At 40.0% G+C, this 24,336-nt stretch overlaps 1 protein-coding gene across 1 annotated transcript in view; it reads left to right on the forward strand.

Moving 5' to 3' along the window:
* nipal2 (NIPA like domain containing 2) overlaps window positions 1–24,336 on the forward strand; it is a 34,051-nt gene that overhangs the window by 7,015 nt on the left and 2,700 nt on the right. The window contains exons 2-8 of the mRNA XM_005464928.4: window positions 7,921–7,989; window positions 8,994–9,162; window positions 18,122–18,181; window positions 20,620–20,741; window positions 22,651–22,747; window positions 22,998–23,133; window positions 23,302–23,390. Of these exons, the coding sequence (XP_005464985.3) occupies window positions 7,921–7,989; window positions 8,994–9,162; window positions 18,122–18,181; window positions 20,620–20,741; window positions 22,651–22,747; window positions 22,998–23,133; window positions 23,302–23,390 (742 nt within the window). The remainder of the gene's footprint in view (window positions 1–7,920; window positions 7,990–8,993; window positions 9,163–18,121; window positions 18,182–20,619; window positions 20,742–22,650; window positions 22,748–22,997; window positions 23,134–23,301; window positions 23,391–24,336) is intronic.

Here is a 24,336-nt window from a genome sequence, read left to right on the forward strand (position 1 = left end):
AGCGTTTCATTCAAAATAGTCAACAGGGTCGCAAGAAGTGTGTGGAAAAACCAAGGCGCAAAATAACTGCCCATGAACTGAGAAAAGTCAAGCGTGCAGCTGCCAAGATGCCACTTGCCACCAGTTTGGCCATATTTCAGAGCTGCAACATCACTGGAGTGCCCAAAAGCACAAGGTGTGCAATACTCAGAGACATGGCCGAGGTAAGAAAGGCTGAAAGACGACCACCACTGAACAAGACACACAAGCTGAAACGTCAAGACTGGGCCAAGAAATATCTCAAGACTGATTTTTCTAAGGTTTTATGGACTGATGAAATGAGAGTGAGTCTTGATGGGCCAGATGGATGGGCCCGTGGCTGGATTGGTAAAGGGCAGAGAGCTCCAGTCCGACTCAGACGCCAGCAAGGTGGAGGTGGAGTACTGGTTTGGGCTGGTATCATCAAAGATGAGCTTGTGGGGCCTTTTCGGGTTGAGGATGGAGTCAAGCTCAACTCCCAGTCCTACTGCCAGTTTCTGGAAGACACCTTCTTCAAGCAGTGGTACAGGAAGAAGTCTGCATCCTTTAAGAAAAACATGATTTTCATGCAGGACAATGCTCCATCACACGCGTCCAAGTACTCCACAGTGTGGCTGGCAAGAAAGGGTATAAAAGAAGAAAAACTAATGACATGGCCTCCTTGTTCAACTGATCTGAACCCCATTGAGAACCTGTGGTCCATCATCAAATGTGAGATTTACAAGGAGGGAAAACAGTACACCTCTCTGAACAGTGTCTGGGAGGCTGTGGTTGCTGCTGCACGCAATGTTGATGGTGAACAGATCAAAACACTGACAGAATCCATGGATGGCAGGCTTTTGAGTGTCCTTGCAAAGAAAGGTGGCTATATTGGTCGCTGATTTGTTTTTGTTTTGTTTTTGAATGTCAGAAATGTATATTTGTGAATGTGGAGATGTTCTATTGGTTTCACTGGTAAAAATAAATAATTGAAATGGGTATATATTTGTTTTTTGTTAAGTTGCCTAATAATTATGCACAGTAATAGTCACCTGCACACACAGATATCCCCCTAAAATAGCTAAAACTAAAACCAAACTAAAAACTACTTCCACAAACATTCAGCTTTGATATTAATGAGTTTTTTGGGTTCATTGAGAACATGGTTGTTGTTCAATAATAAAATTATTCCTCAAAAATACAACTTGCCTAATAATTCGGCACTCCCTGTATTGTGCTAGCAATTGGGTGTGATCCAGTGATGGATTTATGATTCGCTAACAATGAGGAATGGCTGGGATTTTTTCTTTTACTTTAGCAAAGCAATAAAACAATGAAAAGACCTCAGGAGACATAAAACTGTTTTACTGGCAAAATATCAAAAGTAAAATCAATAATTTTGCTGATTTTCTCTGTCTGTGCAATATGGATTAACGTTACTGCTGAAGATGTAAGGACATCTGATCACGGAAAAAACAACTGTTAATGAAGCTGGAAAAACAAACCCACATCTTGAGCCTTAAAAAAGCATATTAATATATAGTAAAAGTAGAAGTAAGTAGAAGTAAAAGGCTTCAGCCTACTAATATTAGTTCATAAAATACATTCTCTGCGTCAAAAGTGATGAGTTAAGGTGCCCATTGAGGCAAGGGTGCCACCAGGCATTTGGCCCCGGGGCAGACCCAAGTCAGGCTGGAGAGATTATATCTCTTGGCTGGCCTGGAAACGCCTTGGTGTTCATATTCATATTAATATTCTTATTCTTCTATGACAAAAAGTACAAGTGTTCATTTAAAGAAATAAACAGAGCAGTAAGAGATCTTTTTTTTAATTGTTTTCTTTATTTTGATTAGCCGCCAATTACATGTTTTTATTTGTAATTCTTGTAGTGCTCCCTACTATGTGAACCCCTCACCTGAAGTTTGATGTTTATTAGTTTAGTTTAGATTCTAAACTATCAACTTCAACAATCACCTGATGTTTTATGTTTATTAGTTTAGTTTAGATTCTAAACTATAAACTTCAACAATCAAATGATCCCCTTTAATAGCAAGCACTGGGCAACGGTGGAAAGGAAAAACTCCCTTTAAACAGGAAGAAACCTTTGACAGAACCAGGCTAAGAAAGGGGCAGCCATCTGTCATGACTGGTTGGGGGGTGAGAGGCAGAGGAAAAGAAAAAGAGAGCACATGTTAGCTATATGTTGTTCACATTGCCTAAAATGAACAACGTATGGTTTTCTGGACTGTGAAAGAAATGTCTCAAGTTAGTTTTCAGTGACGTGACTGAAGACTTTTCTGGATGGCCGTGCGGATGCTTGTCAGAAACAGTTCACTTCCTTTCTTGGTGAAATGAACTCCATCAGGTAAAAAAATGGAGTTGTTGAAAAACCTGATGTGCGGATGCTCAATAATCACTCCATTAAAGCGGTCGACAGTCATTCTAATGCTGGCATTCACAATCTTCCTGTCCTTATCGATTTTGCCTGGATTTCCATATCGCCACACTTGACGCTCGTTGATGGATGAATATGCAATTGTCATTGAGGGGAACTCTGTGTGCAGTTGGATCAATTCCTTCTCAATGACAGAAGAAAGTTTATAAGCAGAAGAGAGTCCCAAATCATCGCCCCCAGCATGGATTACCAGTATGTCGGGTGGGCTCTGTGTGGATAGCTCCTCATAAAAACGAGGAAGGACTCCCCTCCATTGCATTCCTCTTTTGCCAAACCACTGGACTTTGGCATTAAGTCCCAAATTTTCTCCGAAAATCTCTTTTATCTCGGCTCGTCTGATGTAGCTGGACCCAATGATCCACACGTTTGTTTCTCTCTGGTCTTCTGGCCTCTCTTTCTTTTTCAGTGTGTTTTCAGAGGTTTTGGTATCACTCAAGGTCATATCGTTCATTTTCTGAACAAGGAGATGAATAGACCTTGGCGTACAACTTTTTTGGATCCTCTGTGTCACTGCTGCTTGTTCTGGCCTTTTGTTGTATTTCAGTGTGTTTTCAGAGGTTTTGGTATCACTCGAGGTCGTAACATCCATTTTCTCAACTTGGTGTTGGCTAGACCTTGGCGTCCAACTTTTTTGGATCCTCTGTGTCACTGCTGCTTGTTCTGGCCTTTTGTTGTATTTCAGTGTGTTTTCAGAGGTTTTGGTATCACTCGAGGTCGTAACATCCATTTTCTCAACTTGGGGTTGGCTAGACCTTGGCGTCCAACTTTTTTGGATCCTCTGTGTCACTGCTGCTTGTTCTGGCCTTTTGTTGTATTTCAGTGTGTTTTCAGAGGTTTTGGTATCACTCGAGGTCGTAACATCCATTTTCTCAACTTGGGGTTGGCTAGACCTTGGCGTCCAACTTTTTTGGATCCTCTGTGTCACTGCTGCTTGTTCTGGCCTTTTGTTGTATTTCAGTGTGTTTTCAGAGGTTTTGGTATCACTCGAGGTCGTAACATCCATTTTCTCAACTTGGGGTTGGCTAGACCTTGGCGTCCAACTTTTTTGGATGCTCGGAGTCACTGCTGTTTCTTTTTTCTCAGTGACTATTCTCATCCTCTTTCTCTCTGGATAGTAGCTCTCAGAGTTGTTTTTGCTGCCTTTTAAAATCTGACTGTATCGTCTTTTCAACACAGTTTTTTCTTCACAGATTCGTCTTTTTTTCCTTGGTGGAAAGCAGCTGTGGGCACTTCTGCAATTCTGTTCAACATAATCTGGGCCTTGCTTCCTCTTGAGTGGAAGCTGGAAATGAGTTTCTTCCGAATTTGGCTCCAGATTTTGGTGGTCAGCGTAAGCTTGTTGATTTTTGCCGTGATTACTCTGAGACATGTTGGAGTGTCGATGAAGTGCCTGTGTTAAAGATTCAACTGTTTTGAAATGCTTCTCAGGCGTACCCTTGAATGCTGCAATCTCGAGTGCTGCAAGTAAACTGCATGAAAGTTTGGGATCCTTACCCCTATTTAAGGATTCACAGATCAAAGGCATATGAAATGCCTTTGATCATCATGATGATGGTAACAGCAACATTCTTTTTTTTTAAATTAGGTGTTATTGTCTATAGGGCTTTGGAACGTGGAGTCACGGCAGGGGGCGTGGCCGCTGGGGCCCATGTTAGCAGGCCAAACAAAGGGCTTAAGGAGCGAAAGCATCAGCAATGGTTTGCCTTGCTGTGTTGTGGGTTGTCATGTTAGATCGCACGATCTGGAAGGGAATAAGCTTGAAAATTGGCTCACTTTTTATTCTTTCCCCACCTGGAAGCAACGTGAGGGAGCTTATGTACTGGATGTTACCAAAAGAAGGCATCTAGCCTGGATAGCAGCTGTGAGATGAGCTGATATCCAGTTCTCTACCATCCACAGATATCTGTTGGTGTGCTACAGACATTTTCATTCTGGTAAGTTCTAAATAAGTTCATATTAGGGCTGTTCGATATAACAATCTATATCGGATGACAATATAAAAACATCTATCGTTTCATTTTACACTATGGTTTGTTTCGTGGTGTCGCAAAATAAACTGTTTACGGTAATATTCTTTCATCGTTTTGATGGTCATTGTAGTGGCTATATTATTTTCTTAAAGTTCTCTCTTTCTCTTATATTTAATATAACCACACTACGGATGGACAAGCAACTGTTTTTATGCGTTGTCGTTAGCAGCAATGATGGTAAAACCATCGCGTGTCCGCTTGTTTATTTTCCAGATAAACCTTTCACAATAAAGCTCAAGATCCTGTTGAGACTTTTCAAAATAAACTGAATTACGTGAAAGAGTAGGCAGATTTTTGTATGGTTGAGAAGCAAATAAATAATTGAAATGGGTATATATTTGTTTTTTGTTAAGTTGCCTAATAATTATGCACAGTAATAGTCACCTGCACACACAGATATCCCCCTAAAATAGCTAAAACTAAAAACAAACTAAAAACTACTTCCAAAAACATTCAGCTTTGATATTAATGAGTTTTTTGGGTTCATTGAGAACATGGTTGTTGTTCAATAATAAAATTATTCCTCAAAAATACGACTTGCCTAATAATTCTGCACTCCGTGTACGCTTCCATGTATTCTCTGAGCCTGGCAGAAAGAGTAGAGGGTTGCTGATATTTCCATTGTTTGCACAATGAATCGCGGCTTATGCTTTAATGTAAATGATCATCACAGCTATTCCCTCTCTGTCTGGCAAAGACATGCTTCATATTGTCACTGAGGATTTCTAATGATGCGCACTGATGGACAATAGGCGACCTCTGGATCGTGCGGTAGTGAGCAGCTGTTTTTGGAGCTGTGTTTGGAGACCAGAGGAATTCATTTACACTCCATTCACTCCCATGTCCACGGCGGTGTTATCTTATTGTCAACAACATCAGATGGATAATACTGACAATAACCCACTGTCTGTCCTATCAAACAGAATGAGCCGCTGCACCTGAACATTAATACTTACTTCCTTTTTTAAAAAAAATCTATTGTTGCTGCATGTGATTAGATTTCCCTCTTATTCTCCACCTCACTGTTGTTTCTCATCCTGTTGTTTTAACTCCCATCACCATCCACCTTCTCCTTGTCCATCCTCCACCTCTCTTCCATAAAGCAATTTCAAGGGATAAATGCTTGGCTGCACTTTCTTTTACTTCAAGCAGGGTTCGTACGGGTGCTTGAAATCCTTGAAAATGCTTGAATTCTAATGTCGTCTTTTCAAGGTTTGAAAAGTGCTTGAATTTCAGATGTGGTGCTTAAAAGTGCTTGAAAATGTAACTGTATTTCATTCACAATAAATAGCTATCTGATTGAATTGTTTTCTTATCAGATAGAGAAATAAAATGAGTTGCAAAAAGCAAAAGCAAAATTTCCCCGCCTGGGCTGCCTTGCGTCTGTTTCAATATGTGACCCCGCCCCTCCCTCGGACAGTCGGGGATGAGTGCGCTAACATACCTGTAGGTTGCTGTTTTAATGAGTGTTTGATGGAAAACAACAATGGCGGAGTTTGCGTTCTCCAGTCGCATGATAGGTGAGTGCTAGTAAATAATTTTCCAGTACACATATGTTACACATGCTATTTTTTTTTTAAATTTTGGTTATTATTTTGCTAGCTATCAAACTCGCTGGAGAAATGATTGAAATGCACTGAGTGTGATGCAGTATGGCAGCGCTATTACGGAATATGCTGTGAACTTAGCTAACATTACTTAGCAGTAATATGAGTTAATTTACTCAAGTGAAAGCTTTAAACATTAGCCCGATACATAACTAGCTAACTTAAGGCTTTCTGATTAACCCTCTGGGGTCGACAGACCCAGAGTCTCCATTTCAACTTGGGTCGAACGTGCGGACTTCAAGCTATATACCAGTTTTTAAATTGTGTTGATAGGTCACGTAAAACCCATGGTTTTTTTGGGGGGGGGTTCTGAATAAAACAGTGGCGTTTACTCCGGGAAGAAACGGTAAAAACGGCGTTTTCTAAGGAGAGCGCTAGCAAACACGCTTTGCTTGTGAGTGAAAAATGAAAAAACACTCTTTCCCTATTGGTGGAAAAATGTACCATGTCGACCACTCAAAAAATGATACGGCAACATGTGGTATTTGGTTGTTGGGAAGAGAGGGAAGTGAGTGAGCGAAAAAGAGAGAGAGAGTTTTGATAGTGAGAGATTTGTGATGTTTATCATGTTTGGAGTCTCAAGTTAGTGCGTTGTCTTGTGTAGTTAGTGTGTAGTGTAGTCGTTTTGTTTTGTGTGTCAGTTCTACTAGTGAACGTCACAGTTGCTGCAACTGTGTGCTGGAAAAGCTTAAAAAGGGACCTTGAAAGTGCTTAAAAAGTGCTTGAATTTGACCCTGAAAAAAGCGTACGAACCCTGTTCAAGAGTGATTGAGTTCTCTTCTTTAGGTTTTATCCTTCACATTCCATCCCCACTCTGTGCTATCGTTCCTTTATAAACTTTGTCCACCCACAGCCAACAGTATGTTAATAACTCAGAATTCAATTTTCTTTTGGCAATCATTTTCCTGGGATATATCAGGGACAAAACAGCCAAGTATACTGTTCCAGCACTTTAAGTGAATGTATCCTGTTTCTCCCTCCATCACTTATACACCTACTCTGATGAAAATTTGCTACAAAAATCTGATGATACTTTTTTTTTTTTTTTTTTTAATTAAGGTTGCACTAAAATTGAATTTGGCTGTTTTATATAGAGGTTTTACTTTGGATGTCTCGAAATCTATGTATTTCTTTACCCAAAAAGCACTGCATAGTTTGAAATGATTGTATTTAATGGTGTACAGTGAGACATCCACCTTATTGTTCAGGATAAATTGTAGCTTTTGCTAAAATGCTAGTTTCTTGATGTGGATGCTATTTGCAAGTCAGAAAGTCCTAATTACAGTATTTACACTATGAAATGAATCCTGGGAAAGAGTTACTGTGAGGTTGTTGGTTTGCAAACACTAAAGATGGTAAACATGATAGTTATAGTTGAGAATCTGCATTTTTGCCTTTGTCAGCTTGAGCGTGATATTCCCAGAACTTTGTGTGTTTATTTGTCTGAAGGTGTGCACCAGCATGCATCCAGGTCTTAGTGAGGTGTCAGATATTGTGTGAGAGTTTGGATTGTTTTTGGTTTTTTTGCATATCTGTGTCAAATGTCTGTTTGCTGTTTTTGTTTTGTTTTTTTTACTACGTGTGAGAATACAGATTTCGGTGTTATGAAGCCTTAGAAGCTTCTGTTCCACAGCGGTACAAACAATATCTATACACGCAGTTGTGCCTCTGAACACAACACCAATGGAGCAACGCTCTCTGTGGTTGTCATGGAAATGACAGATGCGACAGCTGGAGGGAAGACTTGCGAGAAGTATTATGGGGTGTTTGGAGTCGTGTGACAACTAGAGCGTCACCTAATCCTCTGTCTGTTTACTGTTTATTTCCACAGACTTATCTCCTGGGAATCATCATCTCCATATGTGGGAATGTCCTCATCAGCATCTCGCTCAACATACAGGTAGGAAACACTGGAATCCAGCTGTATGACAGACACTCAGCACAGTAGGCGTTTAGCGCCTGTGAAGTACTTCTAGACTGCCTTTCTCCTCATGGTTTGCTCTCTTTAGCAAACTCTGTGTGCTCATCAGGATTTTAGTGCGCGTACCCTCGGGCACTGTGGCTGTGTGATCTTCACAGCAGGCAGTGTGCATTAGAAATGACTGCATTTCATGACAGAAAAGCCTGTTTGAATTAAAACGAATAGAAGTGGATGTTTAAACATTACAATTTAGTTTTAATATACTGCAATTAAGTATTCAAACAACACATTTTTTGCACAGTCTGGACCCGAGTAGTATATTAATAAGGCGCCCTTAGGTTGATAGCTCTAATTCAGGTGAAGGTCAACCATTTTCTGAGCATCACAGTGTTAAAAAATAAGGACTTCACTGATTAAATGTAATATAAGCATACAAGCGCTAACATTTACCAGTCTGAGAGGATTCGTCTAAAAACATTACTTGTCTAAAGTGATCTTTTATTTCTTTGGAATTGATAATATAAAATAAAGTCTGCATGGCAGCAGCATGCAGAGCATCCAAAGCAAACTTGGAAGCTGTGACAGCTTCAAGTAGATGTGAAAAAGGGCTGAAACAGGTTGATAACCCTTACTTAGAAGCCAGTATAAGCTTCCAGAAATAGAATTGTTAATGATTATGAGGTATACTGTAGACTTGTTGGGATCATACAGCTTCCCACCTCATTGATTTTCTTAATTGGTGTCATGTCTCTTCTGAGATGAAATGGTAATCAGCAGAGAGTGTGATGCTGCGTTTAGAGTTGTATGACAGTCAGTGTAACGCTATATTATCTGTTAAATTGCACCTACTTTTTTAAGCTTTGCACAGTGTGGTGGAGTTATCGTCTGTGTTGTGTTGCTGTAGTTTGTACAGCTCTGTTGGGCCCACTTTATCTGACTGCTCCCTTGGCTCCTCTGGCTCTTGTTCCCTCTCTTCCTGACAGAAATACGCCCATGTACGTCAGGCACAGCGAGGATCCAAACCCTACTACACATCCGTCATGTGGTGGTGCGGTGTGGTTCTCATGGGTGTTGGGGAACTGGGAAACTTTGCTGCCTATGGCTTTGCTCCAGCATCTCTCATAGCCCCACTGGGCTGTGTGTCTGTTATAGGTAAATATAATCTTGTTTTTTTTAAGCCATGCATTATCCAAGTGTGAAAGCAAAACTAACAGTTCAAGGTGTTTCCATGCAAGGCCCGTCTTCTTTCCTTCTGATCCTGTAGACAGTGTCATGCCAACCAAAAACTAATGATATTTTATAAAGTCATTTTTTATTTAAAAAGTTTCTAGTACTGATACTAGTGTTGAAAAATACTCCAGTAAAAGTTGAATTACTGATTAAACTTCTTTACTCAAGTAAAAGTTTAAAAAAAAAAGTACAGGCTCTGAAATGTACTCTAAGTAAGAAAGTAAAAAGTAGCTCTTTGGAGGACGTTTCTACCAGCTGTTTTTATGCAAAGCTAACTTAACCTTGTGCTATATTAATGAAACAATAATATTAGAAGAGCTCTATTTTCTGTTACCTACACTGAAGAGGGTGACTTTGCCTCTAAGCAGGAAATGAGTAGGGAAGAGATTAAAGTGGATTCAGCAGATGGGGGAACCCTAAAATTAGTTGTAATGGCTCAGTGTGGGGAAAAGAATCACAACTCAGTCATTTCTATTGAGAGCTCCAGTAGCTGTGAGTAGCTGACCTGCTGCTCTTTGTGGATGTACACAACGTGTTACAAGTAACACGTTACTGTAATCCGATTACTTTTTCAAGTAATGAATAAAGTAAGGGATTACTATTGCAAAAAGTAATTAGATTACTGTTACTTTCCCGTAAGCACACTGCATTACTGCGTTACTAAACCGTGATTTTGTTTGTGAAAGGGTCTCATGACAATGACATAAACGCATGCAACGTTCGTGGTAACAGACGTGTGCAGATCAACAACGGATAATATGGAGTGCGGGAGAGAGTACAACCATGCAGGGTTTAAAGCGTGGACGTACTGACATTACTTTGAGTCTGATTCTGTAAAAAGTGACAAAAACATTAGTGTCCGCTGTAAACTCTGTGTGGGAAGAAAACTTCTTTCTACTGTGAAAAATTAAACTTCAAATCTGAGCAAGCAGCATGCTGCCACGGGAATGGGAAATTCACAGAGAAACCCCCGGATCCCCCCACTGACATGACCGCTGCGTCACCGGGCAAACCTCCACCCGCCCCCACTCCTGCTAAACAGGTGAAAAAGAGCAACAAGACTCTTTTTCACCTGTCTCTGAGCTGAGTCTCTGATTTTATTTATTTTATTTATTTTTTGCTGCGTTTTACTTGCATCTATTTGAAAGTGAGTGCAAACACAAAACATTATTTTATTTTATGCTGGAATATGCAGAAAATAGGTTTAAATGTTAAACAAATTTCTTTCTGTGAGAGATTGTTGCATATAATTTAATTTTTGCATGATGCAATGTGCATGAAGTTAAAAGATAAAAAGTAATAAAACAAGTTTTAAAAAGCGATTTTTTTCATTTGATTCAATTTTATATGATGGATTATGCAGAAAAAATAGAATTGGGCTGAAAGGTCTATTGCTTTATTACGTATTCAGGTTGTGTATCATGTTTTTAAAAACTAACTGGTCAATTGTGACCAGAACACTAAAGTGAGGGGGGTGGGGGGTGCACACAACCAGATGGTTAAAAAAGTAACTAAGTAACTAAGTATCTATTACTTTTGAAAATAACTAATCAGTAAAGTACAGGGATTACTTTTTTGGAGAAGTAATTAGTTACTAATTACTTTTTTCAAGTAACTTGACCAACACTGTACACAGCTGAATTCAACCAGATGTCAGCAGATGTTTCATGAGTTGTCCTGGCTAATTTCCGTCCTCTACACTGACAGTACACTGTTTACATTAACTTTATACTAGACGACCACTGCGCACCAGTCACACACTGTTCCTTTCTTTGAATCCATCACAGTACAGCAAACTAACCTGTTCATGCTGCACTAACTTGCTGAGGATTTTCATGCAACCTTTAAATAGCACAGTTGAAATACAGCAGCTGTACCTTTAGCTAGCAACACAGTGTGCGACAAACTGCACACAAACAGTTTGTGTGTTGAGCTTATAGAAACGCTGCATTTGAAATTACCTGCCACAGCATGTTTTTCCTTTTATGTTCGCTCCTCTTCTGCAGGGCTAGCTAGATGCTGAAGTACCGCAACCGTAACTTATGGACACCTGCTGTCGTTCCAACCCCCCCCCCCCCCCAAAAAAACAGCCCACTTTAACCCCTGACTCTGGCACACGTCATCTCTTTTTATGCAACGTTTCCTGGTGATTAATACGCGAACAGGATTCCCTCTTATGTGTTACTGTTTAGGCTCAAATCAGTTTAATGTTCGAAGGCTCGCAGTGACATGAGATAATAACTTGTCTGTTTTGAAAATGTGAGGAGTAGAAAGTACAGAAGTTTTAAAATGTAGGGAGTAAAAGTAAAATGTTTTACAGTAATCAAGTATTTTTGCTTTGTTACTTCCCACTCCTGCTTTTAACACATTTAGATTGTAAGGCATTCATGGCACTTAAAACACTTTGTTGACTATTTATCAGTAAACATAAATAAATCTTTATTTAGCAAAAAGTCACCCAACTGATTGACAGTTAAAGTCATTATAGTTGCTGTAGGGTAGAAATGAGATGACCAAAACCTACAAAAGATTAAAATACAATTTATTGCTTTACTTCTTCAAGCAATGTCAGTTTTTCCAAAATCTTTATAATGAAAGTCTAAACACAAGAGACACCTCTTACTGGTGGAAGGTTTTATAAAATAAAAATGGGGTATGGTTCTTGCAGTAGTGCAGCAGTAGCACATTTATTAAGCGAATTAACTTGTTAATATGGTCACCCATTACTGTGTATGATGGCCATCGTACAGGGAAAGTCATAGCTATTGTTCTCCTGCTGTCTGCTGACAGTGACACCAGCTCAGGTGTTTGGATTAACATCCGAGTAGCTTCCAGATACTGGTTGGTTGATTTCCTTAGAACCATTAATGTTATATTTCACTGTAACACCACAGTAGGCTGACTGGGTTCATTTTTCCCACTTAGCTAGGTAAGCATTGATAACTTAGCTAACATTACCTGTATCACTGTATTAATGGGAATATGAATCAATGTGAGACTGACTGCTGGTAAAAAAAACAAACAAACAAAAAAAGGTATTGGGAATAAAATCTTTTTGCTCTGTCTTTATTACTTGCAGAAGAAATCTCCTAGGAAACCCAGACCTGGGTAAAGACTTGTGTGCTTCATATTCATTTTTATTCCAAAGTTGAAGTTTGCTGTTGTTTGTGGAGCATCTGAGAACTGCAAAGACTCTCTAGGATTTAATGGATATTGTCTGCAAAAGAAGCATTTGATTCAAAAGAGGAAATAATACTCATCTTAAAATCACTTGCATTTAAACATACACAAGAAGACTTCACGGCAGTAATACAACTTATCGATTATACAAGTTCGTCCCCACATTCATTGGTTTTAAGTTTTAGAGGGATATATAATATATATATATATATGTATATTAGGGCCTTATAATAGGGATGCAGAACATATGATGTATTATTTAGATTGGAGGCATAATATTGGCCAGTATTATTTATATGAGAACCTTAATTGAAACGTGAAATTCAACACATAGACATTAGTTAGTAAAGGTTTAAAAGTGGCAACACAGTTCAGTTAATTAGGTTCACTAACTGTACTCCTTTTATTAATATTCTTTAATTTAGAAGCATTGCAAGTAAGTACTGAAAAAGTACATTAACCTGTTTCTATATGACATTGTTGTTATAGAATCACATAAAATCTATTCTTATTACGTAGTAATGTTTCTTAATAATCATTATATTTAAGTCCCTTATTGCCTAATAACTAATACATATTGCAAAGACGTTTATATTAAATGTCACCATACACTGATACTTAAATGTGTCTATTATCCTATTATTTTGTGCTGCACTGCACAATACTAGTTTCTGCTCTGCCCTTACGTGTTAAACAGACCTTCATATATGGTGATATATATCACTTCATCAGCTCATTAGCTTAGCAGCAGTTTGTTCAAGTGCAGGGCATAAAAATGATCTGTATGTATCAGTGAAGTTCTCCATCTGCAATAACAGTTTTATTTCTCTCCTCTGTTTCCAAGCTACACAACTGCTTATAACTGATGAGACTAACAGTCTTCACTTTATTCACTGGAATCTTCAAGCTTACAAACCACTCTTTGTTATTTAAGGTGTTAATTCAAAAGTAAATATAACAAATTTTAAAAGAGCAGAAACAGTGGGTCATTGTGTGTGTGTGTGGAAGAGTGGTGGAGTTCATGTGTCATCGTTTCAATTCCTACCTTATATCCAGCACTGAACCCAGAAGATAAATCTCTACATTTTAGCTCCTGAGATTAAATTACATAGGAAGTCCAATTATTCCTGACATTATAAATCTAACACCACACTTGAGAAACAATCATTTTTACGGCCCACAGTTGAGCTAAAGATGTCACAGACTAAGCCGGATTCATTAGCCAGTCAAAACAAAGCCTGGCCCGTTGCTACAGCTGGCAGCTGCTCAGTGCAAACACTCTAAACGCAGGTTAAATATTGAACAGGTTCACTTCTTACCTTCCACCACGCATCACTCACGGCGCTGGAGGTGGTGGTGACTCATGGATATTAATGACAGCTATTACCTCCACGCTTCCTATAGTCACGTCTTGCCAGTGGATGAATGGTTTGAATAAAGCACTAAGCGAAACCACAAATCTTGCTAAGAAGGCTGCACCTCTTGTTCATTGTAGTTTTGCTTGCCACTGTATTTGCTTCAGTGAGCACTTACCAAAGAAAAAAAAAAATGCTTTTAACAGAAGTAAAGCCTCGGTGCTGTGTTCTGTTAAGACCAGCAACCTCCAAATGCTTTGTCAGTGTGTGTAAATCTAACCTTGTGATGAATCTCTTTAAAACCACATCTATTAACAATTACTGTACTCATTTCCATTTTACTATCAGATCCTCGTGAAACCAGCCGATTGCTAGTGTTGCACTGGAGTTTGCATGAATATTATGCAGCTGAAGTGCGTTTTCAAGGAGCTTCTTAAATAATTAATGCATCTGAGATTAAGAGGTGAAAGGAAGAGAAAGAAGAGGAAGATGTCTGCAGTCATGACACAGTCTGTCCTCCTCAGCTACAGGGGAGAATCTGCAGGTTGGCTTCTTTCTTTGACTGACTGTACCCCTCACCTCACACTGACTCACACTATATGCAAATGTGTAAAGCACATACACGCACACACATAAAATTCATGCATAACTGTAGTGTAAAAGGTCTAGAGGATTGTGTCGACTTGGGATGCTCCTCTGACATATGCACACACACACACCCTTCCTGCTGTGCTGTTGTGCCTGTTTTCCGAGAGCTGTGTGAAGGCACAGAAGGGGGTACAGACAGCAGGATGCCTTCACTGGGTAAACAAGAGGGAAGTGAGTGGCTGGCTTGGAGAAAGGCTGAGGTGAGAGGAAGAAAATTTCAAGGAAAGGAGAGGATAAGTATGTGAATGAATAAGACACAACAGGCAGAAGCAGAGGAGTAAAAGGCCGGGATCGAGGGAGCTGACGATGCCGCTGTCATCCGCCTGTCCGTGCATGTCACGCTGGCACTCGTGACGTTCCGGGGAGAGCAATTACTACTGTCCGCGTTCACAGAGCCCAGTCCTCTCTATTAGGAATGACAGCATCAGCCCAAAAGCTGTTGTGTGGAGCAGAGAATCAGCTCTCGTTCAGATACCGATGTCATTGCATGCAAAAGAGGAGGGGAAGCTGGCAGTGTGGAAATGAACAGAAACCTGACTGCATCACTCACAGATGTCAGACCTGCAGCACTGTATTATCCATTAGGATGCGGTGTTAGTGCAGTGTGAAGAAGTCAGGATTTAATGTAGATGTATAAATAAGACACTAATTTTAAAGAATCACTTTACAGTGTGACTGTATTTATTCGGGGTCGGAAAAGAGATCTCAAATTCAGACTTCAGAACTCCTTTACAACGTTTGTGTAACGTTTTTTCTTGAATAGCTTCTGAAGGACTGTTTTGATACAAGTTCTCAAAAGTTCCTGTTTGGGAAATTGTGAATACAATTTTTTTTTTTCTACAAATTGCACGTGCACAGCTCTTATATTTGAGCTTCTCTGGGTGATGGCAGCCAGACTTTTGTTGCTTTCATCTTGCTCATGACAGATTTGTGTTGCACAAGAATGTTTGACACTGTATGTTTCGTCCTCACTGGTAGGTACCCATTACTACACATCACAAAGAGCATGTATAGAGGTGCTGCTGATGGGATGCGCACACAACAGCAGTGACAGAACTGCGTACCCCAGAGGTTCCCGTTGCCACATTTCTCATTATATCAAGCCGTGCGAAGCTCACTTTGTATGGAGTTGCTATGGTTACTTGTTAGATCCAGCTGGTCCCAGAGGCAAAAGAGTAGTCCAAAATGTGAGTGCGAACATGCTCTCAGTATGAAATATTTAACAACTAACTGTTTCATCAGAATATTAAGGAGAATCTTTATAAACTTCCAATTAGAGCGTAGTGTCCTTGCGGCATTGTGCACATCCATGGCCTGTTCTTTCGGAAAATGTGTGTTTGGAGTTACATAGCCTATTTGAAAGGAAGTGTGGCTTTAAATCATGATTTGAAAATGGCATTTTTGCTTATATTTGATTTGTTTCAGATAAACTTGCAACTATATATGTTTAATATCCATGTTAAGAACCTGTCACTGTCGCTGTGATCCAATGCGTGCCACACTGTGTCTCTGACACATTGAGCTGTTTACAGTCTGTATCTAATCTCCTTATGGCGGAGGCAGAGCCCATACACAGACTCAAATGCTCTGTCTGTTTCTCTTCCAGTTATTTCCAGCAATTTCTTCCATTCAATTAGTCCCTGTGTCTGTGTGCCATCACCTGCTCACCCATATTGCTGTCTGGCAGTCGTGTCAGCAAAACGCAGCTCCCATAGTATGCTCTGCTGTGATATTGGTGAAAAATGCAGCATCATAATTCCAACTGATTATATAAAAATGAGCTTTCCACGTGTGTTGTTTAGTGAGGAGACCTCCAGCACGGCAGCGTCACTGTGACAGGCCGCTGTCACTTGCATGTCAGTTTGCCTCTCTGTCCACTGGCCGTTTGTCTCGCAGTTTGTTTTTCTGTCTCGGCCAGTTAGCGTGCCTGTGTGGCCATCCATCTGTGTATCTGCCTGTTTATCGGCATGTCTGTGCAGTCTGCACGCATTTCTGCCCGCCTCGCTATTTGTCTCCGTGACAGCCGAATGCCGTGTTTCTCCCTTGGTTCGGTGCAGATCCTGGGGAAACATTAAGAAGACTAATCTGAGGCTTAGCTCATGTGAAACTGATTGCTTTTCAGTGTCACAGTTTTTGACAATGATATTGATGGATGGGTTTGCAAAAAACATGGCGTGGAATATCATAATTTCATGCTGGTGCTATGAAGTCCTAATGAGTTCCATTTATCCAAGCATACGGACCAATTTTTGTTGTGCCAAGCAATCTAAACATGTCAAGCATTGTGTACATGTATTTATGTGAACACACATTTACATATAATAATATAGTGTCACTGTGTGAATATGTGCATAACTAAATACTTGTATCACTAACTGCATTTATCTTGTGTAGACATAACACCTTAAAAAAACCTAAAGATGGCTTGTTCTGATGTTAGTAGCCTATTTGAATACGGCTGCCATGAAGGGTGTGTAAGTGATGGTTGGGAATGTTTAGGAAGGAGGTACAGTGAAATATCCACACAAACACCAGGACCCAAGGTTTTCCTTCAGAACAATGTCCAGAAATAGCCTTCCTTCCATAGTGCGTCCTGCAGCCTTCTCTTTCCCAGGTAAACAGTGCACCCGATGTGATGTAAAGCGAAGCACAATTTTTTTTTTTAGTATGTGCCTCTGTACACTGCAACAGTGGATTTTAAATCAAACAGTCAAATTGTGACTGAAGTGTAGACTTTGAGGTTTAATTCAAGTGGTTTAGGAAAATTTTCCATTAACTGTTTGGGAATTACAGTCATTTTTATAAATAGTTTCAGAGCGTAATGAGTATTTGGACAAACTAACATCATTTTAAACACGAGGATTGTTTTTAATACTTGGATGAAACTGCCTGAAGTCTCCAATCCGTGGACATCATCACATGCTTTGTTTACTCCCTTGAGATGTTCTGCAGTCACCCTTAGATGCTGCTTGTTTGTCAGTCTCTTCACATTTGTATTTAATAACTAAAAAGCATGCTCGATAGGGTTGAAATCAGATGACTGACTTAGCTGTTGATAAATATCATATTTTTTTGCCTTGAGAAACTCTTTCAATGCTCTTACAGCACGCATTGGGTCATAATCCATTTGCTCTGTGCAGCGCTGTCTGATCAGATCAGAAACATTTGGCTGAAGCAGAAAGCGTAGCCCTGTACGCTTCAGAATCTAGCCCTCTGATGGCCAGTGCATTCCTTCTTTGTAAAATATTATTGATTTGCCCACTCCCAAAATCTTTGATATCTCTTTTGATTGATTGATTGATTGATTGATTGATTGATGCTTTCCAGCCTAGTGATGGCCTCCTTCACTTGCATCAACAACTCCTTTGACTTCATATTGAGCATTCCAGTGAACAACCACCAAAAACAACTCTATACAAATAATTCTGCTTAATTATTTTAAGAACTCACTGCCTCACAGATCCTTTGATCCCATCATAACAAGATAATCAAGGTTGTTTAGCTGCTTTAATAGTGTGGTTGACGTGTGTGTGTGTGTGTGTGTGTGTGTGTGTGTGTCTGCAGTCAACAGTGTAGACTACAACATTGCTGATGTGATTCCTATGGAAATATAACTGTGTTTGTATTTACTTTCATTCTAGTGGACTGAATGTTTTGAATTGCAGTTAAACTAAGAGACATTTATTTTGATTTTACAGCCAGTGCTATCATATCTGTGGTTTTTCTCAAGGAGACGCTGTGTGCCTCTGACATCGTTGGTAAGTAAGCATTCAGTAGCAATGATGGCACTTACAGTATAACTGTCCTCGGACAATGGTAGTTTGAGTTCAGAGCAATTCTGAATGTAGTTTGTGTATGCCAAACTGAGTTTACAGATGATAATTCAGTCACAACAGAAAAAATATCCTGAATTCCAGTTATGTACTAGTAAAAATGTCCTCTTGCTTTTTTTATCTTTGTAGCTTCGGGAAAGAGAAGGCACACTCAGCACAGACATATTTTTTGTTTTATGAAAAGCTTTTGTTTGTCATAACAATTTGGTGATTCTGCTGCTAAATGGCATAATTGTGATGACCATTCCTACTCCTGGATTGAAAATTCATATCAGCGTCACACAGCTCTGTTTATTGTTGCTTTCTTGGATAAATCGGCTGCAATGTTTTTGCCATTTTGTTTTACAATTGCCGAATGCCATTATCAACCGCATATTGGAAACAGTTAAATGCATGAATGTTTTATTCATAAAGGGGCATATTAGTGGGAACAAGCTCTGTTTTTCTGGCTGTCTGCAGCCAGCGGCAGAGGTAAAACACAGAAAATGATCATTTAAATAACAAAAATAAAGATGAATATTAAAAACCACTGCAAGAATGAACACTGTAACATTTTAGTCTTCATTTCAAGTTCATTTTTCAAGGTGAGTTCATTCTTGTGTCAGAAGTTAGAAACACAAACAGCACATTTGACACAAAATGTGTTTTAAAGCGAAGCCCATTGGTAAGATATATAGCCACTGGATCATTTGCAGGAAAAAAGAGCATTCGTACCATTTCAATAAATGTTCCATTTATCTTTTTAGCAGGATGCCTATCGCAAACAATCAAATAAATGTCAGTGTGTGCTGCAGGGCTGTACCAATTTAAGGAACGGAGTGTATAATAAACAACAACTGGGCCAATTCTTTTCTTTTTCTATCAAACACTGCACTGCATTTTGCATCTTTGACAGCTCTATCAAAAAATACAGGAAATCTCTATATTCACGTCACTTTTTTAAAATGATATCAAAATGAAAACACTTCTTTAAATAACTAAGCCATATACAGTCATGTGCAAAAGAAAGGAGGCCCTCTTTCTGTTGTAAGGCTTTACATCTTAGGACATAAGAAAAAGCCGTGTGGTGAGGTGTTACATGCGACACTGTGTCAGTACTTATTTAACAAAAATGAAGCCAAAGTGCAGAAGCAGTGTGTGAAGAATTACTGTAAGTGCAATCTTACTGTTTCCATGGGGATTAAGAGGGGAAGTGGCAGCCAGGTGCTGATAATCAAATTAAGTTAATTAACTGATCATCAGCAAGTGTGAGCGCTGCTAAAAGAAAAAGCTTTGCCGTTTTCTAGTCTCAACCATTCACGCGTGTTTTAACAGACTGCCAAGAAGCAGAGAGATAGCAAAGATCTGAAAAAGACATTGCCCATCACTGCCCATCAGTATGAGTTATAACGCCATTTCCAAACAGTTAAGTCCATCATTGTACAGTGAGAAGAACTGTTCACAAGTGTAAAACATTCAAGACAATTGAAATATTCCCAGTAGTGAGCGTCCACGCAAATTCACCCTAAGGTCAGATCGTGCAGTGCTCAGAGAAACTGCAATAAATCCAAGGGCTACATCTCAGACTCTACAGCTCTTAGTTAGCAGGTTGCATTTTTTAAAGATCGTGACAGCACAGTTAGAAAAAGACTGAACAACTATCACTTGTTTGGAAGAGTTGCTGGCAGCGTGACATCTGAACAGTCCACATGACTTCTGGAATAATGTCTTTTGGAAAGACAAGACTAAAATTGAGATGCACAGCGCCACGTTTGGCATAACAGTATAGCAGCACAAACACCTCATACCAACTGTCAAGAACAGTGATGGAGGGGTGAGGATATGAGCTTGGTTTATAGCCACAAGACCTGGGCACCTTGCAGTCAGTGAGTTGACCATGAACAGTTAGAGTCAGGTGTGAGGGCATGTGTCCAGCAGCTTAAGCTTGGCAAAAATTGGCTCATCCAGCAGGACACGATCCCAAACACAGCAGCAAATCTGAAACAGAAAACTTAAAAAGGGAAGAATCAGTGTTACAGTCAAGGTCCAGACCTCAAGCTGGCTAAAATGCTGTTCGAACAGCTGTGCATAAATAAATGACCACAACCTCAATAAATTAGAAAAGAAGACTAGGTTTAAATTTTTACATAGTTGTTCAAACACTGCTTCTGCATTATGGCTACATTTTAAAAAATTCCACTGTAAAATGTCGGGGGGGGGGGCATAAAACCTGAAGAGGGTATATTTTCTTTCTCACATGACTGTAGGTGTTATGGATTTTAGCTACTCCCAGTAGTAGTAGTAGCAGAACTACTTGCAAGATAAGGTCAACTGCAGCAAACCACCTGCAACAAACTCACCACTCTGCTGTCTTTCTTTCTTAGGTGGTACCTTGGCAATAACAGGAACGTACGTCCTGGTGACCTTTGCCCCCCACACCTCCACACACATCACAGCCCATCTGGTCCAGTACTACGCCATCAGCTGGCACTTCCTGCTTTACCTGGTGTGTCCTTTAAAACGCTCCCTTTAAAACATTAATGTGTGTTCGTTTTACAATATTTTTTATTTATCAGTTACAGAGAAACCACATGTAATCACAAAATGCATCATTGTGAGCTTTATTGCACAACACCATGGTCATGTCAGTGAAAATCCTAAAGTAGCACACCACTGTTGGTCAAAGACATGGTCACTCTTTACAACCAGCTGCTGCTTGGTAACTTTTTCCTAGCAAGGCGAGGTCTTTTCTACCACTACTCTTAGGGGTTGTTCCCGCAGCTCTGTTCTCTGTTGTGTTTCTCTGTTGTGAAAGTGGTCAAGTGGGGAGAGAGTCCTTTTAAGCTTAGATAGTGTTTTCATACTCGGTAGTCACAAAATACTCCCTCCACCGCACGGGCTGTGAGTGCATTAACACTTACCCGTGTACCCTCCTAGTCCAGTTTCACCTCAGGCAGCAGTGGCATAAACATAGCTGTTGCTATAGTGACCAATCAGAAGACAAGTACAGAGCTAAAACAACATTTTTGTTTGTTGTTTTTTTTTTTTTGTCAAAACCCACTCATCACAAACGTGTAAATGTTGGCTCAGAGCGTTAATACTAGTCATGGTTAAAAACACTCCTTAGACGCTTTTAAAGGAGCATTTCTGTAGACTGGGGTCATTCATCTCTATCCCGCTGTTTCAGTCATGCCCTGACTGCACCACGTATTTCATGTTTCAGGTTAAATGTCTCCTGCAGCAAACACTGCATTTTGTGCCTTTTAGCTGTGATGTCTTAGTAACTAGTAAGTAAGTGAGCACCACATAAGACCTATAGGCGATCGAAATACCTTGAAACTTTTGAATTTGTTTCCTATATTACAGAATATACCACAGATACAAAAAAAACCTTTCTACTGACGCTATCTTTCCAAATCCTAAACATTTAATTTACTTTTTTGAACAACTGCTTATCTGCACATGATCTGTCAAGCTAAGTAGAAATAAATGTAAAACAATAACCGGCAGCAGCTCTTCAGGAGTGCTAGCCAACGGTGGAGATGGAGAACATGTGCCCCGAGTGGCAGTGCCATCATTATTCAGGGCACAGCATTTCACTCACGAATCTATTTGTATTTAGTAAACTGGTACAAAAAAAATCCATGAAAAGTGCACAAGACGATATTGGCCAAATACAAATGGATAGCTAGAAAGGCAGATGTTTTTAAATTGAGACAGCCTTGCCGCCTCTGGCTGAGGTGATTGATGGTGATAAAAGGCTATGCTGTTTGTGAATACTCATCAGCCTGCAGAGGAACAGCCTCCAACAAGTATGGGATTAACTTTAGTGGGTGATTAATCAGAGGGAATGAAATACCCATTGCTGGCTGCTTCTTATTACCAAAGGTCATTCTGTTATCAGATGGCTTCATCTGGAAGGACTGTTGTAATGTCAATCTGAACATGGATTGGAGTACCTGCCACAAATGCCTGAGGTCTTTGTTAATCCATTTTCAAATCATAATTAATCCTTTTATTTAAAATACATACAGAGATGCATAGCTTGAGGTTTTTTAAAGGTCAGCTTGCCCTATTTTTCCCTTTTATTCTGCTTTACACTCTGTTGTTGTTCTTTATCTACTCGAGCTGTTACATTAGAGGATCCTGGAACAGCTGAATGCTATTTGACTCACACGGACAACCCCGGGCCCTTTTCATTTAAAACCCAGCAATTCATTTCATTTTTCCGCCATAGTCATTTGTTTCAATTAAAGTGTCCTGCTCTCTGGCTACATGCTGCACTCTCTTCCACTAATAAGACAGTCAGTAAAAGTACAATTCAAGTGCAATTCAGATTTTCAATTTCTGTGCAGCTTCGAGGAAACGGAATTTGCATTAATGATTTCTACGTCTCTCTCTGTCTCTTTCAACAGTTTATAGAGATCGTCATCTTTTGCCTTCTGCTTTATCTGTACAAGAGGAGGAACATGAAGCACATCGTCATTGTGATGCTGCTGGTGGCCCTGCTCGGTACGAAAGAGTGGAAGTTGCCCGACTGAGGGCAGATGCTATGGATTAAGCTGGAGGTTGCCTTTGTTGCTTGGCTACCGTATAGACCTGTACTCTGTTATCATTTTTGAAGAGAACCAAGTTGAGAACAATAGAAGGAAATAATTCAGCGTGTTCACTCGAATTAACCGCCTCCACGATTTAGCATGAACTTGTGAGGAGGTGCTGCAGCTAAATGTTAAAGCGATGTCTTGCTTGTGTGTTGTTGCAGCCTCTCTGACAGTGATCTCAGTCAAAGCCGTGTCAGGGATGATCACAGAGTCGATAAAAGGCCAGCTGCAGCTCATCTACCCCATCTTCTACGTCATGTTTGTTGTCATGGTTGCTTCTTGCGCCTTCCAGATCAAGTTAGTCAAAGTTTTCTGTCTCTACTTCTCATCTTTAAGCTTTTTGTCATCGCTTAAATCTGTTCAGTGAAGAGTCAAGGAAATCACGTTTTACATGATGACCCTGTACCTGCTGCATTTCATTCACCTAACCTCTCAAATGTTGCTTTTTTCTCTCTCTCTCTACAGATTTCTCAATCAGGCGATGAAAATGTTTGATGCCACAGAGGTGGTTCCTATCAACTTTGTGTTTTTCACAGCAAGCGCCATCGTTGCAGGTCTGTTAAACAGAAAGCTGTTGAACAGCTATGTAGGTAAATGAGCAGAACAGTTGCTGCTCTGGGCCTTAGGTTTCCTCTGTGGTCCAAATATCTTAATGACCTTGTAGTACCATATCACCCTATTAGAGCACTTCGCTCTCGCACTGCAGGCTTACTTGTTGTTCCTAGAGTATTTAAAAGTAGAATGGGAGGCAGAGCCTTCAGTTTTCAGGCCCCTCTTCTGTGGAACCAGCTTCCAGTTTGGATTCGGGAGACAGACACTATCTCTACTTTCAAGATTAGGCTTAAAACTTTCCTTTTTGCTAAAGCATATAGTTAGGGCTGGACCAGGTGACCCTGAATCCTCCCTTAGTTATGCTGCAATAGACGTAGGCTGCTGGGGGATTCCCATGATGCATTGAGTGTTTCAGTTACCTTTCTCATTCACTATGTGTTAACAGACCTCTCTGCATTGAATCACACTTGTCAATAATCTCTGGCTGTCTTCCACAGCATGTCTTTTATCCTGTCTTCCTTCTCTCTTCCTAACCGGTCGCAGCAGATGGCCCCGCCCCTCCCTGAGCCTGGCTCTGCCGGAGGTTTCTTCCTGTTAAAAGGGAGTTTTTCCTTCCCACAGTCGCCAACGTTCTTGCTCATAGGGGGTCATATGATCATTGGGTATTTCTCTGTATGATTATTGTAGGGTCTACCTTAAAATATAAAGCGCCTCGAGGTGACTGTTATTGTGATTCAGCGGTGTATAAATAAAATTAAATTGCATTCAAAAATGATTTAAAAGTGCAACATTTAGCCACACTCGAGCCACAAAGTGACATTCTTTTATGGCTCTTATCAGTGGCAGCTTTTGGTACTGTGCACATTGTTGTGGTGTCACGAACACTCACCACCAAACCAAATATATATTCATCGGTTGCTAGGAATTGCAACTGCATACTTCATTCAT

Source organism: Oreochromis niloticus, linkage group LG11 (assembly GCF_001858045.2).
Source record: "Oreochromis niloticus isolate F11D_XX linkage group LG11, O_niloticus_UMD_NMBU, whole genome shotgun sequence".
In the NCBI taxonomy this organism is placed as follows: Eukaryota; Metazoa; Chordata; class Actinopteri; order Cichliformes; family Cichlidae; genus Oreochromis; species Oreochromis niloticus.